General features: G+C 42.0%; 1 protein-coding gene across 11 annotated transcripts in view; it reads right to left on the bottom strand.

The window, feature by feature from the left end:
- Positions 1 to 248: 248 nt before the first annotated feature.
- sei (potassium voltage-gated channel seizure) overlaps positions 249 to 18,153 on the bottom strand; it is a 99,655-nt gene continuing 81,750 nt past the window's right edge. For 5 of the 11 annotated variants that reach the window (XM_089079602.1, XM_011637487.3, XM_011637490.3 and 2 more), the window contains 16 exons: positions 14,167 to 14,410; positions 13,205 to 13,386; positions 11,642 to 11,662; positions 7,686 to 7,840; positions 7,245 to 7,365; positions 7,003 to 7,123; positions 6,290 to 6,599; positions 5,772 to 6,108; positions 5,334 to 5,521; positions 5,008 to 5,132; positions 4,212 to 4,307; positions 3,762 to 3,902; positions 3,239 to 3,560; positions 2,887 to 2,964; positions 1,511 to 1,750; positions 249 to 1,189 (listed from right to left, as the gene is read on the bottom strand). In XM_089079602.1, the coding sequence (XP_088935728.1) occupies positions 826 to 1,189; positions 1,511 to 1,750; positions 2,887 to 2,964; positions 3,239 to 3,560; positions 3,762 to 3,902; positions 4,212 to 4,307; positions 5,008 to 5,132; positions 5,334 to 5,521; positions 5,772 to 6,108; positions 6,290 to 6,599; positions 7,003 to 7,123; positions 7,245 to 7,365; positions 7,686 to 7,840; positions 11,642 to 11,662; positions 13,205 to 13,386; positions 14,167 to 14,410 (3,045 nt within the window). In that variant the 3' untranslated portion in view covers positions 249 to 825. The remainder of the gene's footprint in view (positions 1,190 to 1,510; positions 1,751 to 2,886; positions 2,965 to 3,238; positions 3,561 to 3,761; positions 3,903 to 4,211; positions 4,308 to 5,007; positions 5,133 to 5,333; positions 5,522 to 5,771; positions 6,109 to 6,289; positions 6,600 to 7,002; positions 7,124 to 7,244; positions 7,366 to 7,685; positions 7,841 to 11,641; positions 11,663 to 13,204; positions 13,387 to 14,166; positions 14,411 to 18,153) is intronic. The other 6 variants (XM_011637488.3, XM_011637495.3, XM_011637492.3 and 3 more) reach the window with 6 other exon arrangements.

Below are 18,153 nucleotides of genomic sequence, written 5' to 3'. Positions count from 1 at the left end.
GCTGCTCTTCGACGCGTAAAAAAATCGATCTGAAGATACGAATATCGAATTGTTCGAACCGCTTTGTCGGAACTCGGAAGAGGCGAGCCGAACGAAGAGTCTTCGAAAAGCCTAAATCGTCGATTTTTAATAAGCGATTCTTTAAATTCGAACTAAAGAAACGGCGTTAGAGCAACTTCTGCGCTTATAAAATTATTTTTTAGAGCACGTAAAATTGAAGAAGGCATGTTTTATTTCATCTTCTTTAAAAAAAAAAAAATGACAAATTTCTTTGATTTAGTCTTATCTTAATCTTATCGTAATTTTTCGACAATCTTTCTAAAATTTTTTCAGACTTTATCGATATAAATAATGTAAATTATAATAATAGAAATTAATATGTCAAAATATTCTTTTTATGATCTGGGTGAAAAATTTAAAATATTATTTCGACTTGTACAAGTAACTTCAACCATGTTTCACTCTTCATCTTGTCGTTAACCTATTGATCTCTTCAATCACAATACAAATAAATTCTCAGCAATATTACACTAAACTTTTGATGCTTCCTTCAATGACACGCGCTCCTAAATTGATCTGTGGGTATCATGTTACATTCCCTGTAATTCGGCTAGAAAATTTGACTTCAAGGCAAGCATGGTTATGATATCGGTCGGAGCGAGATTTCCTATGGAAGGTTCGAACGGCTTCGGTCGCACTCTCCCGACGTTCTCGCGACATCGCGGCTTTCCGCGTCTCGTCGATCGGGACGAGTCGATCCTCACACGGCGACGATTACGGTTTTCTAACTGACAGAACGATTTCCTCCGCGCACGGCGCTTTCCCTTAACTACCATGGTCCTGATCAAGCTCGTCCAGCGACTCGAGCCTGGCGATCGGCGCCTCGTTTATCGTGAACTCCCACGATATGTCTTCGCTAGTCTGCCTCGAGGACTCCTGCTGTCGAGTCCCGCTCGCCTGCTGCCCTCTGCTACCACCCTCGTGTTGTCTGCCCTCCGATCGCCCCTGTTGAACCCCTGACATGGACTCCGTGCCGTTGCCGCCGCGATGATTCGACGAGTCCTTGCGCGAATCTCCGCTGCGCGGACGCTGGCCGCCGCCCCGATCCTCCGGCACCACGCTGCTCCAGGGATCCTCGCCCTCCGGCTCCGAGCGTTTATTGAACGAGCTGTATCTGCCGTAAGGCACGCTTTTGTCAACGGCGTGATAGCGGCGTCCCGGTCGACATCGAGCGCGGCCACTAAACGTGGACGGGACGGGAGATCGAGAAATCGGAGATCATCCACGTTTAGCGGCCGACGCCAACAGTGGCATGTTTTCCAAGATTTTTAAATAGAGTCGAAACTCGCGACAAGACCAAGTCTCGCGAATTCGAAAGCCGCGGAAACATGTCACTGCCAATTCCGCGATTTCACCCTTCTTCACAAGTTAGGTCAAGATCATCCCGATTTTCGCGATCTCGTTTTCGAAAAACTCTGTTCGCCAAAGAGTTCTTCACCAAATTACCTACCCACTACGATATTCGCCCCTCCTGAAGGCGGCGGGCTGACTGTGCCAGGCGTGAGCCTGATGGACCTGCTGCTGCGTGCTGGTCGGCACCGCCAGGTCGACCGGCTGGCTCTGCGATCTCGTGGGTCCAGTTCGACCGTTCAGCGCCGTCTGCAACGCCGTGGCGAGCGCGGACGTGTCCGACGTGACGGTCAGCCTCGACGTTCCCGACGACGTGGAGGTCGGCTCCCTCACCGGGGGTCTGTCGCAGAGGGAAGAGTAAAGTCGTATCGGTAAATCGACATGCGGCCGGCCAACTTTTTTTTTTCTCAAGAGAATCGCTAAGGACAGCCGAGCGAGATATATACTTGAAGCGTACGTGATTATATACAGTGGGATTGTATATATATATATATATATATATATATATATATATATATATATATATATGTATGTATATATATATTCGACACAGGCCTCTAATCTTCTAAGTTTGATCCGGAGCAGTGTCACGGGTTCCACTTCCGCTTCTGGGGCTACTGGCCGCGCAGTGGAATCGACATCGACCATTCGCTTCGGCTATTGTAATCGATCAAGATTATGGATGAAGAACGAGAAATGAAAGAATGAACTATCTAAACGTGCATGAGACATGATTCATCCTACCGAAAGATCGGCTTCCGTCAACGTCGGCTAACTTCGATTAGATTCTAATTGATCGCTCCAAGAAGGATAAAAGAAATCAATCAAGATTAAAGTTAACCGAGATTGGCGAGATTGGATGCTGAACAAAGTATTTTTTTCAACAGGTTCGAAAAATTACGAGCTAATCGAGTTAGTTGAAGGCTAATGACAAACGTGAAGAAAAAAAAATATATATATATACGTCAGCGAGATTGGATAGAAGAGAAAAGTAAAGAAAATACGTGCAAATCAGAGAGAAACATTTTCTAGGGAAATATTACTTTTATCTTAACGTAATGCTTTCTTACTTTTCTTGCATTTCTAAATACTCTTTCTAAAATACTGAATGGGCGACGTGATTTACAAGTGAAAAAAAGCTTTCGAGGCGTGCGACGTTAGAGATGATAATCTACAGAAAAAGAATGCCAAAAATATACGGTTCTAAGGATTATAAAATCCCATAATAGCACGATGTCTCTAGAAGAAGATTTACGTAATTGATTTATATAAGTTTTGATGAGGTCAGTCAGTCATTATCGGCGATCCAATTATCAATTTTCTAGGCAGTTTATGATTATGTTCGTGATCAAAGGGAAAATTTAGAATTTCTTCGTGATGGATATGTCAACGCCGCGTCGTCGTTGTCGTCCGTGCCCGACTTCCGTGACACTGCTCGCAAAGAGTTTCAAAGAAGAATTACGTGATGGTGGTCACCTTCGGAACTTGTCCAACTTTTCCAAAATAAAAGACGCCGAAATCAAATGCAACTGATCCAGGGATTTCGAAAGAAGGCTTTTCAAGAATAACAAAATATCGATTACTTCTTGCGATTCAGCTTTCGATAGTTTTTTTTTTTTTTTTTTTTTTTTTTTTTTTTTTTTTTTTTTTTTCGGAATCTACCGCACATCGCAAAACCCTCTCTGTCGTATCCGAACGAGCGTCGTCGCTGTCGCGTACATGACAGTGACGTCACGCGAAAGTAACTCCAAGTCTCAACGAGAGAGGTTCGCGCGATCCGACTAATTAGAGAACCGCGCGGGGTCTCATTTAGGTATCTCGTTCCCACCTGAACAAGCCGTGCGACGTGCTGGGTTGGATCTTCCCGTTTCCGTTGCCCGTCGGGACCGTCGGCGGCTGCGGCTCGCTCGCCGATCTCTGGACCAAGGCGGGCGCGCGGCTGCTCTGCCTGGTGCCGGCCGGCGCGGTCCCCGGCATCATCTCGATGCTGGAGCTCTCCCTGGACGAGTTGAGCGTCTGCTGGAGCAGGCTCAGGATCAGCCTGATGTCGCCGGCCATCGAATGCTCCAACGAGGACACCTGCCGTGACAACTGGTCGATTCTGGCGTTGAGCTCCTCCACCGGCCGACCGGGGCCGCTCTGAAAGTCACCTGGAAGGGACAAATGTCCTCATCTCGCGGCGATTCAGGTCTCACGATCGAGATTCGAACAGCGCGATATCCGGTGATACGCAATGATAGTACAAAAGTGACGACGGATACTGTCGTATCGGTGTGAGTGAGACGAGAGCAAGAAGTGAACACAAGTTCGCGTAAGTTACTGACTGAGATTAAGAGAAATGGGGCCCCTACCATGGGAATGAGGATGCTGCGGGGGCGATGGTGTGGTGTAGTGGCTCGACGTTGCCGAAGTGGGATGAACGACGTTTTGACTGAGGCAACTCTCGCCGGCGGCGGAACTCCGGCGCGCTGGTTTCGTCAGCGGCGTGGTCACTAGGTTTTAAACGCCACCGGTGAGTAACCACGAGTACGAGGGGCGATGTAAAAAAAAGTTGAGTGCTACTTATCGCATATAGCGGGTGCATACCGCGCTGGACGAGAATATTCTTTACTACGGCGTGCGTCGCGAGAGCAAGAATTAATCCAAGTGAGGGAGTGAAAGTCGCAGGTTTTCTTCGTAGGATTCTCAGACAAGCGGCGTACAGGAGCTCGGCGGGTTGGGGATGATTTTTTTTTTTTTAGGTGCAATGAGATCGGGCCGATCTACTTCGGGAACAATTCGGAACAATACGGGATACTTACTTTGCTTCGCGAGATAATCATGACTGGTAAGCGGCTGCAGATGAATCTTGTGCTGACGTAGATCCGGTATGCTGCGCTTGAGATGGGTTAGCATGCCTGAACAACCAGGTTTCAAGGTGTTATCGAATTTGGGATTCAAACAAAAAGCAATACGCAAGAGCGTAGGAAGGAGAGGGAGGAAAGAGAGAGAGAGAGAGAGAGAGAAAATAAACGGAAGGGGACGTGGTTGTCACATATCCATAATGCTAAATAGATCAAAATGACCGATACATAATGAGCTACATCGAGATAGAGGCAAATTACGTTTTCGAAAGCCTACGAAAAAGAAACGCTTTTAATATCGTTACAGATTATAAGCATGTTTGAGTAATCGATTCAAAGATTTAGTTTACCTTACACACGCATTTAGCGCTAAATGTGATTATATAAATTTCTATTTCCAGTCCAGTCTAAATTTTCGTGTTAAACAAGTATAACTTGGGCTCAGATAAATTTAGCGCTAATGTTTACAATTATACGGATATATTTAGCGCTGAATGCGAGTCGTTAATGCGGGCGTAAATTGCAGTCAATCTTTATCAGGGATCTTGCCGTTAATGAACAGAGATCAAACGCAATCAAAAGAAAAAAAATCTGGAATATTAAAAAAGAAAATATGACCTGCTTCGAAGGGATCTATATCGTCGTGCAATGAACAACATTCCTCAAACAGAATATCAGGAGCAAACATGAGACAAATTGGAACATTGTTTCCCCGAAGCGGGGAAACCAATCGAGGGAAGTGATGGCCACTCACCAGTTATGGAGTTTAAGGTCGAGCTTCTCTGTTTAGGCTCGTCGAATTCCAGATTCAATGGCGTCACATCTTGACCGGCCTTGTCCGTGCTGAATTCTAAAATACCATGACCGCTGCCTTTGTCACTGCAACAGGTAAGAGGTGAAATTAAGAAGCTGATCGATTAATCCGTCAATTGTTCTGGCAAACATGACACGCTGCGCTCTCGTTTTCTTCTTTAATATCCATTAGCCGTTTATCTCGCTAATCTGATTAGTAAATATTGAATATCTTCCTATTTAACAAAAATTGAAAAAAAATAGATATAATGGATAAGTCAATCTTACTAGTCATCCTGGTCGTCCTGCAAGGAGTCTTGTCGACCTGTGGGAATAAGATTTGTGCCAGGACCACCACCTGGTCCTCGACGGTATCTTGGTGGACGGAAAGCGAACCTCCTAGCGTCGATGTCGACGTCGGTCGGAGTGCTGACAGGAAACCTTGCTGATATTGGATCGACACCAGCCTGCTCCTCCTGAAGATAAAGCAGCAGTCACGCAATCAATTTAAGTTAATAATTATGAAGCAAAAATCTTATCAAAACAAAAGTGTCAAAATTATAAAATATAATGTAAATTATATGTAAAAATGTTTCTTTATAAATTTCGTGACAAGTTGATGGTGAAATTTAAAGAAAAATGGGACTATAATTTTATTAATTTTATATTATTAATCTTCGTAAAATCGCGCATGAAAAAAAAAAAAACACGAAAGATAACACTCACGTCTCGCATGTTAAAAGTAATCTCGAGATTCTGGCTGAAGTGATTAGCAAATTCCGGATAAAGCGCCAAGACGTCGAGCAGGTCATCCCGATGGATCTTGTGAAGGTCGCAATATGTAAGGGCGCGAACGTTACAGGACGATTTTCCGACTGTCGGATAAATGCACGGATTCTCGCCAAATATGTCGTCCTTGCCCAAAATGGCCATCACGATATCATCCTTCAGGATCTCGATACTCCCGCGGGATATAAAATACAAGGAGGTCAGCACGTCTCCTCGATGAACTAAAGTGTCACCCGGAGGCGCGTGCGTCGTCTTAAACTTTAAGGATAATGCCCTGTTTTGCAAAAAAGGGTTTCCTTATCAGTACGAATAAATTATAGATAATTACACACACACACACATTTCAATTTATTGATGAAAGAACTTTTCTTATGAAAAGTATCTCTCTTCCTTGATGAAAAGTGTATGTCAAAGGTATTTTTAATTTCGCATCAAGAGTGAATTGTAGGAAGTACCTTAAACAGCCTGGACTAGCCCCCTCGAAGGCTCGGCAATTGTTTAAAAGATTCCTATTGAGATGAAGACAGATGTCGGCCTGAAGGCACTCGGGGAACCCTTTCAGAACACTGTTCATATCAATCCCGTTCGTGTAGGTCCACGCGTGTTGAAAGTACTCCTCCAACCGTTGGCGGAGCGGATTCGGTATCTGATGGAATCTTATGAATTCCCTGACCCTGAGCATCTGTGTGTGATACCGGGCGGTGCCGCTGTATAGCCTCTGAATGATTGCCGATACATTACCGAAGATACTGGCGTACATCAGAGCTAAAAGCAAGGTATCGTGGAATAAATCGCGAATCTCACATTATTTTCCGGCGGTTTCAGACGAATTAATTTCATTATTTTAGCGGTTTCCAGGAAATTAATTTCATCATCTGTCTATCCAAAGATTTAAAAATTTTAAATTCCATGATATTTTAATACCAATATTTTTTATAGTATATTTATAGAATACGTTTATTACGTTTATATTTCATTTATTTTCATCACGATTCAATTATTATCTATTTATTCTACTTCTTTTATTTTTATTTTTTATTTGTATTTATACTTTCAGTTATTTTTTAATTTCATTCTGTTTCTTTCTATCAATATTATTACTTTTAATTAGGAGATTTTAAATTCGTGCCTGCGCGCCACAGAGATTTATCATTATTTATCGACTCACATCCGATCAACATGACGATTATCGTAAAGATCTTCTCGGCGTCGGTGTTGGGCGCTACGTTTCCGAAGCCTACGGACGTGAGGCTGCTGAAGGTGAAGTAAAGCGCCGTGATGTAGCGACTCTGGAAAAAAAAATTACGACGTTACACACGTTACACACGTAAAAAGTAATCGCGTATATTTCCATTAATGTTGCGATCTCAAATAGAGCATACTCGAGAGGTGCTCGCGCGGATGGCTTACTTTTATGCTCGGCCCGCCGGTGTTATTGTGAAAGTAAAACTGATGCGTGTCGTTGGCTAGAATGTCGAGCCAACCAACCTTGCTCTTCAGGGTCGGTCTCTCGGCGTTTCCTATGGCGTACCTTCAAACAGCGCGAAATAACCGGGACGTAACACTTTGCATTGAGAGAAAGTTTTAAAATATATATGCATTTTGTAAGACATTCATTTCTAATAATCTTTTAATACTTTATTAGTTATTTATATCGCTTAGAAAAGAAGGCAGATCTCCCTGGACAAAGTTTTCAGTTTTTTAAAAAAAGGTCAACTTGAACTCGATTATGAAAATTACGGTTGAAGATATAACTACAATATTAATACTCGACTATAGCTATAATAATAATCATACTTATTACATGAATTAGTGAGGAGTATCTCCGAGGATATAGACGATATTACTTACCATATACACGCCATCCAGTGAGCAATAAGGGCAAAAGTGGCCATTAAGAGTAACAAAACGGCAGCACCATATTCGCTGTATCTGTCGATCTTCCTGGCCACTCTGACAAGGCGGAGCAGACGGGCCGTCTTCAGGAGTCCGATCAAAGTCGTCGTCTGAAAACGATCGCTCATTTTTCCCATCTGCCGAGTCAGCGAGTCCGCGAAAATACGTCAATTTTCGCCACACAGAAATCGGCCTTACTAAACGCCATCCGTTATCATCGCTTATAAATAACCGATATCTTTTATCGTTTCATGAATTTGGAGTTGCTCATGCAAAGATGAATCGTGCTTTCGCAGCAAGATGTGTCCGCATGAATGTGATATTTATGTGAAACGAATAAAAAATATATTTCTTAATCTTCAATTATTTTTACACACGGTTAATTTCTTTTCTTTATGTAAGAACGTATATAAGTTGCAATAAATAAACACGACGGGTTTGTCGTTTCCATTAAAACGCGCCTCCGATGCAACACGGTCGTTTATCTGAAGTCTAATCGTTCGACGTTCGCGTAAAGGCCATTTCCGTGTTGGAAGTGTCACTCTCGCCGGAAGTCGTCACTCCGCTTGCACATCAATCGTCGAAGCGGGGGACGTCATCCCGCCGGAATATCGCGATATGATACGTCTCGCCGCGTTCCAAATACCAAAGTTGAAGCTCGTCGTCTCGTGCCACTCCTTGGCATCAATTTAACCGCAGGTCCCCCATTCGAGAAACCGATCTTTTCGAGAACGATCTGCAGCGGGAATTAATTTGCAACGTCGTTAGAGCATCGCGTTTGGCGGTGGGGAAGGAGGGGGGTGCGTTTCGAGTAAAATGACGACCTCCTTAGGAGTTAATCAGCTGCGGCTGTAAGTAAGCTCGAGTTTCGATTCGAGTTACTTATTTCATTTGCTTAGCTTTGAGAAAGATAGAAATTCGAAATAATAAGACATATATATATAATATATATATATATATATATATATATATATATATATATATATATATAATCTGCGAGCACTTTTGATTGTACTTAATACTCGAATAAAGTATGGACATAATTACAAATAATAGAATAGACCGAACTGCCGAAAAAAAAGAGAAAAGCTCCTCATCGATGTAATTTGCGATCAGCCTTGGGGAAAAAAAAAAACATCTCGCGTGAGCAAGCGTACTCATGCTTCCTCTTCGTTCTTACCTGCCGAGAGAATTTGGAAAAAACTCTCTCGGTTTAAAAAAGATCATTTTCAGGCATGCAAACAGTGATAAGTTCTACATTGATCGAACGCTCACAAACGCTGAAAGAGATAGAACTCTATATATTTTCATAGCTATCATGCTATTGTGTTCCAATCGAAACAATTTAAATTGTCACATATTCCATGTGCGCTTGAAGCGAAGCTTTGAGCGCGATACAAATACGTTCGAAACAGATAAATGTATCGTTTTGCGAACGGTGAAAATTTTGCCGATACAAACGCGACTCATTGCGCGCTCATTAGAAAAGAGGCAAAGCGTATAAGCGATACAAAACACGCATAATCACACGTACACAAAAGTTCTTAAGCAAACAACGATTGAACGAGCGAGTGAATGGAGAAGATAAGTACTATGAAAATTAATTTATAAATTGATCAAGAAAATCCGATATAAAAATTTTCAGATTTCGAACGAAAAATACGCTCGTCAATTTGGGAAAAGTCGACTTTCACATAGAAAAAAAAGGGCATAAAGATATATAAAACTTCTATTATTCGCTTGCTTTTTCAATCGTCATAAATATGAAACGTAAAATTCTGTCAAGCGCAAAGACGAAACAGACGCGCATGAACACACACACACACACACACACACACACACACACACACACACACACACACACACACACACACACACACACACACACACACACACACACACACACGTACGCACGCACGCACGCACGCACGCACGCACGCACGCACGCATACATGTTAAACCGAAAACAGTTTGCCGGTTGGAAAACTCTCTCGTTTTTGGGGATCGAGTACAATCACGTTTTGTACAGCTTGCAACAGAGGCGTAATAAAAAAGTACAGTATACAAAAGAAGCTCGATAACAGAACGGTAGAACCAACAGAGTAATCGGAACAGAATCAAAAAGAAATAGCTGAAGCGTACGCGCAGTCGCTGACGAAATCGCGACGAGATATTTTGAATCGAGATGTACTCGAAATACGATACTATTGGTCGCTTTTCTTCACGATTGGCACACATTTTGTCCGGTTTGTACGGTTCGTGACCGATTGTGCGTGTCGCGTCATGTGTGTATGTGTTTGTGTGAGTGTGATCAATAACATATCCTAATAAAAATTTCATTTCATTTCATTTCCCCGAGTGGTTCGATTCATTGTCCCTCTTGAAAACCTTTCCGAATTACCTTTGGGATCAAAAGTTTCCCTCTTCGAAACCTCTTCTTTTGAAATCCGTCGACATTTTCGCAAAATTGGAAATCAATTTAAAAAACGAAAGCTCGATATATGTATATCGTTTAAGATTAAGATGAATAAACGAAAGCATGTATATCGTGTGATGCTCAAATGCTCGCCTGTGGATCCGATAAGAGCATAGTCTGAGCGAAATGTGATCGAGGCAATCGTAAGCAGTCGTATTGATTCTGAAAAGAGAGATGAGTCGCGCGAGACTCGAGCGAGTAAAGCAGGAGTAGAAGGTCGATTTACTCATTGAAAATCAAACTCGACAAGCTGGATGCAAGAAGAATAAATAATACAAAATATAAGATACTCGTCGCGTATTCTTGTCGAAAAATGTCGTGCGATCGACGTAGGCGTGATTCGATATCTGGTAAGATGGTCTAATTAGAAGATAATAAAGCCAACTATAGTTCCTACCAGATATCGGCAGCGCAAATCAGTTTTATTACAGTTTTATTACATGTGATAAATCGCCGATGATAATTTTTAAACTGTTAAAATTCAAACTTCTCGCCACGATCGAAAACTGAAACGCGCATCTGCGCTAATACGCGAGAAATCGGCGTTCTGCATTTGCACATAATTGAATATTAATCCCATTCTTTTGTGTTCCAATATTATGTAAATTTGGAAAATTTGCATTGGCGCAGACGTGCGTCCACTTGCCAGTTGTAGTAAAATTCAGATTCTAATAATTATCCTCGTGGCACGTAACTTGCAAAACGGACCGATTTTTGCGGGAACGACACAAACGACACAAGCCAACGACGCAATGCGCTTTGTAAACGAAATAAATTTTATGCAATCCAAATCTCTTTAAATCAAAACGGATTGAAAGCGAATTATCTTGTCGGTTTCTCATACAGTATCTAATTAAAAAAAAAAAAAAAAAAAAGAAAAAGAAAAGAGAAAGAAACATGCACTTCGATATAATTTTAATATATCGTACAGGCGAGAATAGAGTTGATGAAAAAATCCTGCCTCCTCGCATCACGGTCGACTATGTATCTTTGCAAATTAAAGAAAAGAAGCATTTATATCGAAGAAAAGCCGAGCAACGATTTGCCATCAACTTTATTCTAAACTTCCTCGGCATGGGGTTGCAGTGATCAAGTGAGATGTTTGTACGTGTGATGAGTCGAGACTCTTGATCGTCGAGATGATAACGCCGAGGAGGGATGATTGGTATTGCAAGAGAGACGGTGCTGAAAGTATTTAAGATGTGTAATATGTGTTTAAGCGGTTTGTACATGAGAGAAAGAGAAAGAGAGAAAGAGAGATAGAGGAAAGACAGAGAGAAGAGAATTAGTTAGTAGAGAAAACTCGTGATTGCGGTGGTGATCTTAATCGTTTTTTGGTGTGTGAAAATCGGTGTGACTTGTAATCCTCGTTAAGTAAACGAAAGAAAAGACACGTCAGTGAGGATCTCTTGTGTATATTATTGTGTTAACTAACCTCGTCCTTGTCCAAGCCGAGCTACGAAAACGTTAAACTGAGGTTAAAACTTGTTCTTTTCACACCACACAGGGATGAGTTATAATTTTATTTTCCAAATCGTTTTTACGTTTCAGCATTCACTTAAATTAGGAGTAAGAAATTCATACAAATTCTCATTTTCATCTTGAACAAATTGCCGAGATGGTTGACTTTATTAATTACTTTCGTAACACGGAAACTGGTCGATTGGGAATGTAAATGATATTCTGATCTCTCTTATTAGGGGCGCGATAAATTAAATTAATTACAGGAAGAGTTATTTATATTCACCGTTTTTTTCCCTATATAGACTATCTTCATTAGCCACCGGCTATCGTTCATACAAATCGAGGGGAGAGAGAGAGAGAGAGAGTGAGAGAGAGAGAGAGAGAGAGAGAGAGAGAGAGAGAGAGAAAGAGAAAAAGAGATAAATAAAGACTTTATAGAAAAATCTCATAAAAGAATCATAAAGAACTCATGAAAGAAAGTCGAAAAGAATCACTTGAACGAAATAAATAAAAAGAAAAAAGAAACACGATTAACGAAAAATAGAGGAGAATCTTGACGAAGATCTGATATATATATATGTATAGTCTAATACTTTGACAATCAGAGCAGAAATTTTCACAGCGACAAACTAGATATTTACTTACATATTTATGAAGAGTATATGCATACGTGTGCGTACAGGTACGAGTCACAGTTCGAGGAAACAAAGGCATCTATGTTAAGTTACACGCATGTTGTTCCGCATGATACGTAACTTTGTTACTGATAGTTATTGAGGCTGAAATGTCGCACGACCGCTTGTCGATCGCGTTCATCTATAATTTCGCTTCTATTGGCAGTTCAACGTAACGCGATGAATTCGGATCGGCAAACGGGAAAGCGGACACCGTTGTGCGATTGACTCCCGACCGACGCACGTGTAGCACACGTTTTAAACGTTGTGTAAAAATCCGTACCGGACAGCGAGAACGCCATTAGAACGTCCCTCGCTCGTCCGTACGTATACATTGTGTGCACATTAACACGACGACTCGACTAACTCTCGACAAAGGAAAAAACGAAATCATTCAACACCGAGAGAAAATGGTCGAAAAAATAGGGAGAAACGAGAATTAAGCACCAGTCCGGTAAAGTCACATCTATGGGCACGTAACTTGGGCTCGGCATGTCATCCTAATCATATTTACCAGCTAACACCGACATTCTAAAAAAAAATTCTGCCCCGGAGATCTGGCGTTCGCGAGTTTATCTCTTTATTTTTCATTTTTCAGATCTCATTTTCTTTTTACTTTTTTCCTTTATTGCTTTGATGCTCGATATTACAATTTCGTTTCGTCTTAAAAATTAAAAACGTGACGAGACAAGTGATGATTAACGAAACGAGAGATATTAATGAATCACAAATTGTTGCAATTTTCAATAATTCGCGAAATAATAAGTCGATAAATTTGGCGTGAGACATAATCCCGCAAAACGCCAGACCCGGCTTGGAAGAAAGATCTAACGTAATGCAAAGCGTGCGACGAAACTTACCTCGTCAGTGTCCGATCCGACGAGTAGGAGGTCGAAGGGAATGGCAGCTACCAGGTCGATGATGAACCAACCCCTCAGATAATGGACGGCTATCTTTCCAGGATGGGAGACCACCTCATCGTTGCTGTTGACGAAAGTCGTGCGAAAATTTATGATGATGTCCACGATGAAGGTGACGTCGACTAAAAGACAGAAATATACCGCTATAGTCTAAAGAAATTGACAATTATCTAATATTTCTGTAATTATCAGAGATAGTCGATTATAATTAAAAAAATTTTTTTTTACATCAAACAGATTGTATTAATCTTTATTCAATTTCTATACACACAAAATTAAGATCCCCGTACATCAAGTAATATCGAGAGTAATATCATTGTGTCCTCCCAAAATTTCGATAAAACTGAAATTGATTTCTGAAGCGAAGTAATATGAGATAGCTATTCCCGAACTGTTCGTTTGGACATTTCTCCGATTTCTTCTCCATTCGTTCTATTCCCGTGCTATTGTCTCTTTATCCGTTCTATTGTTTCAGAACTCATGACACGTGTTATCCTACATTGTGCTATGAAACATTATATAATGCTGTTCAGGCATCGATATCAAATTTAGAACTTAATACTTTAAAAACCGGTTTTATCTCTTAGTATGTCAGATGATTTAACAATATCATATCATTTTTAATTAAAATTCACTTCCGTTATAAAATTTTTCTCTAATTTCAAAAATCAAATTTTATATATATATATATATACATATATATGGCAAGTATTAAGTTATTCAACTATTAAAATTAAAATTTTGATTTAAAAAACGATTATTATCATTATTATCACATTATATCACTTGTAATTAGTCAAATCAACATAATTATTTATACTTTTAGGTATTATTAGTCGTTATATATAGTTTTCTACGCTAAAAATAAAATTGTAAAAGAGTAAATTTTGGCGATTGCTCACCTATGAGGTCTATGATGACGATAGGATCGTCACTGTACTTTTTGTTCTTCCTGCTGTTGTATTCTGAATCCGACAGAACAAAGGCGGCAACGTACGGCGTAAATATGGCGGTGTACATCACGAGCAACAATATAATCCAATCCCAGACCGCCTTGAACGGCGAATAGTGTAGTATGGTCCACTTATGGATTCTGGGGGACTGTAATTTGTACTCCGGGAGGACGTCTGCTCCGAGGGACAGTACCTGCGACAGGCGATATCGAAATTTTGAAATGGAGTTCCTTCATCTTCATTTTTCTATTTTTCACATTTTCTCTGCTCTACATCCTCGGAAAAGCTCTGTCACGTAGAATAAAATGCTTTACGTCCGGCGAAGGAGAGGTCCGACACGTTATATAAAAATGCGGTCCGAGTGGAGCGTTCCGTGTACATAGAAAAAAAAAAACAAAAAAAAATAGAGAAAAAAGAAAAAAATACGTCGCGCTTCGGACAGGTAACGGAAAGTGGTTTTCCATCAGCACGAAATCGTTTATACCTCGCGGCGAACGTTCCGGCAACATTGTCCAAACATCGTTACTCGACGTGCAACGACACCGGGATAACGTTGTTCACGCTAAATTGCATCACGAATAACACACTTATTCGAGGCGCCTCGATCGTGAAGGGAGTGTGATGTCGCGCGAGTGACGTTTAATGTCATCCGCAAGATACGCGGAGGAAGAGCGCGGAAGCGACTGCGAGCAAGACTGTTTGCTGACCTGTCGAGCGCAGAAGCGTTTCGAGTTACTTATTGGACTCTCTGCCATTTAAGACGCGCGCGGATTCGACCGGGAATCGATCAGCGGTGAGACGTGAATCGATGATGCGCGCCAAGCGAGCTCGAGGATTCCCCGAGGGAGTGGTTTTTACGCCAAAGGTGCCCGTACATCCATCTCGTCAACCCGATCCGGCCGGTGGATGAAAGTAGATCTTTCGAATCACGCTGCTCCACATCTCCGAGAGCATCGCCTCCAAACAGCTGTTGAACTCTTTCCCCGCCGAGCTGTTATCCCCTATATTGTTTCCCGATGTTCGAGGGGTGTTCGCACGAGGGATTATTACGGTCACAAGTGCCCCCGAGCTTAAAAACACCTGGCTTCGTGCTCGAGCGAGAGCTTAACCACTTAGCTCGCCGTCGTAATCCGCAATTTCTTCAAAGCCTCGTGTTCGTCATAATACCGAACGCTGGCGATCGTCTTTGGGTTGCTCGCATACCAAAACCATGGAAGAAACGGGGAAGAATTTATCGGAACACGCGAGAAACACGTTAACACGGCAGCGACCACTGTCGGATGGAAATTTCGAAATTTGCGGATTCGCGTCGCGACGGAATGATGAGGCGGAAAATCGACGGCTCCTCGGAGGGCGACTCTCCCCTCAAAAACGCGGCCGATATTTCGAGGATTATCGATCGCCGCACGCGGTGCTCGGAATCGAGGACGCTTGTTTACGGTTTGGCGGGAACGTGGGAAGAACCGGAAGAGTGCCGTCCGAGCGCTAGCTTAACACTGATGCAATGCGGCCCGACGAAGGGAGGCGTTCGTTCGATTGGCTCGGGGTTGGCTGGCTTGGGGCTAGCTGGCTGTTCGCGAGAAGCGGCGTGCGGGTTAGGGTAGCACCACCGTCACACCCTCAGCCAGCATATTTCAGTCCGTGAAGTGTCGGGTGGCACAACACTGAGCCGCCCGAGAGTCGTCGGGCCGTCGGCAGTAGTTTCAGTGAGGACTACTTCGGGAGTTCGATAACGATAACCCGTACTCGAGAGGCTCGTAACAGAAACTGACGATCCTATCTCGGACGAAGTCGCAGTTCGCTCCCTCTTACTTCGCCCCTCCTCCCCACCCCTGGTGCCGTTGATTTATTATTATCAACCCCCTGCCGATAAACGGCCGATAAGTGGATAAAAATGGAAAATGGGATATTGCTGATGCGGATGCCAACATCATTATATAGCTTCATGTTGCTGATACTTGACGGTGATTCCGAGTATCCGGACCGACATTGCCTTCCCTATGCTTCCGTTTATTGATCTTTAAATCAGCCTTTGAACGGCCTTGATCGGCCATGTGATCTATTCCACGCTAAATTTACCATTTTAACTCTTTGCAGATTAATACTTATATATATTGCCGCAACGTTTCTCTTTAATTTAATATATAATTCTTCTAAATAAATAGAGATCTGAATTTTCTTCTTTCGATATTCATATGCGACTAGCGTTAAATTTTTAATTTGGTGTGATGTGATTATTATATTCATATTTTTATTTATCTCATATGATTTATATGAATATCGAATACGTTCGGTGACAGATAAATCTATCTTGCTGCTATGTTTTTAAAAGGAAAAGACTCAGGATAGCTCGAGCTTTCTTCCTTAGCTTCTTTATCGATTTTTTTATTATCAGCTTCCATCTGGTGGAAAGCGTGTAGTCAGGCGGGTAAGGGGAGGCGAAGTAGAAACTCGCTGGTTGGCTCGTCAGAGACAGCCGCGAGAATGTAAATTCAGGTAGGTCATGTTTTATTCATGCACCCGATGCTAGGTGAGAAGGATCGCGCGGACGACCTCATTCCAATGACCCGAAGTTATTGCAATTTGTGCCATCTCTTATAAACTACAAGGGAGATGTATGTCGAAACACAATACCAAACTCCAAAAATGTATGCATGGAAAAGCATCTTCGACAAACTGAATCTTTAAACCAAACTGAAAATAAACTAGACTGAGGTGCGCCATAGAAATATCCTCATTTCTTTTAAATTAATGCTTTTTTATTTTTGCGCTTTTTTCCTTTTCTTCAATTTTTTTTCAATTATTTTTCATAAAAAGAGCCTCCAAAAGCAAAATTGAATGTACAAGTAATAAATGGTTGAATAAATTAACAGTCGGGAAAAGATCCTTTAACGTAATTTAATCGTAACTTGATTCTGGCGAGCTAGTCATTCATGCATGCATGAAATTTCTCTTCGACCTAAGATGTTATGGAGACGCGAAGTAATCGAATACACGAAAGAGGATGGCGAACGGTAGTTATCACGTGACGTGACCTGGAATTATCGGATAGCTACCGCGTTACGTGATCATGATCTATCAGTGTTTAACAAACCAGGAAAAATGGCGTCGAGATAAGGCGCGCGAAAAGTATCACCAGCGCAACAATGCGGAAATTTATGCTTCCTTCGAAACCCTCCTCCAATCCTGTTGCGTCGCGGAGGGAGATGCGGGGATGGGGATAAAAGAGACGGGTGATAAAAACTTGAAAACAATCTAATCAAAAATCGTAACAGCCATTTACGACTAGCAATTTCGACTGCGCACTCCTTTATGAGTTAGGTCCAACTCCCCCGCAGCCGGATCTAATATTTGCAGACTCAACGGCGGAGCCGTTTCCCGCGTAAATATGTACCCGACACGTGTAAAGTAAAATATGTATCTGCAGCTTCTGTAGTGCGATAAGAACGCTTTTTAGAATAGCCTCTGGAATCTTCTGGAAGGTATGGGAATGCTCTTTGAATCACGAAAGTAACGAGTCCGCGCGGCAAATATAGCGACGCAGTAGTAAAATAGGAAACGTAAGTGTTCGCATTTAAAATCACTCTTTAAACCGAGCGAGAATAAAACGGCAGTTACTCATCGCGCTAATTTCGTAACGTTAAGCGTTTCGCGGATATGGCCGGGGCGTTCCGCGAGTGTCATAAGTTTGTCTAAAATTAGGTGAAATTTATCCCCCGACTAATTCGATCGGCATCGGGATAATGACGATTTCCCATATTGATAAACCAGGCGAACGCGAACGGATATATATATTTATATTTTCGCGCGGCGTTTTTAAAGCACTACCTTGAAAATGAGGTCGCGTCAGCGAAACGGCGCGGAGTTATAATCCATTTTAACGGGAAGAAAGCTCCTGTCAAAGCTCCTGTTAGCGCTCCCGAGATGTACGGCCTC

Source organism: Pogonomyrmex barbatus, unplaced genomic scaffold (genome assembly GCF_055798465.1).
Source record: "Pogonomyrmex barbatus isolate J1 unplaced genomic scaffold, ASM5579846v1 scaffold3, whole genome shotgun sequence".
NCBI lineage: Eukaryota > Metazoa > Arthropoda > Insecta > Hymenoptera > Formicidae > Pogonomyrmex > Pogonomyrmex barbatus.
Note: the sequence above shows the minus strand (reverse complement) of the source record. Positions and strands in the feature narration are given on the sequence as shown.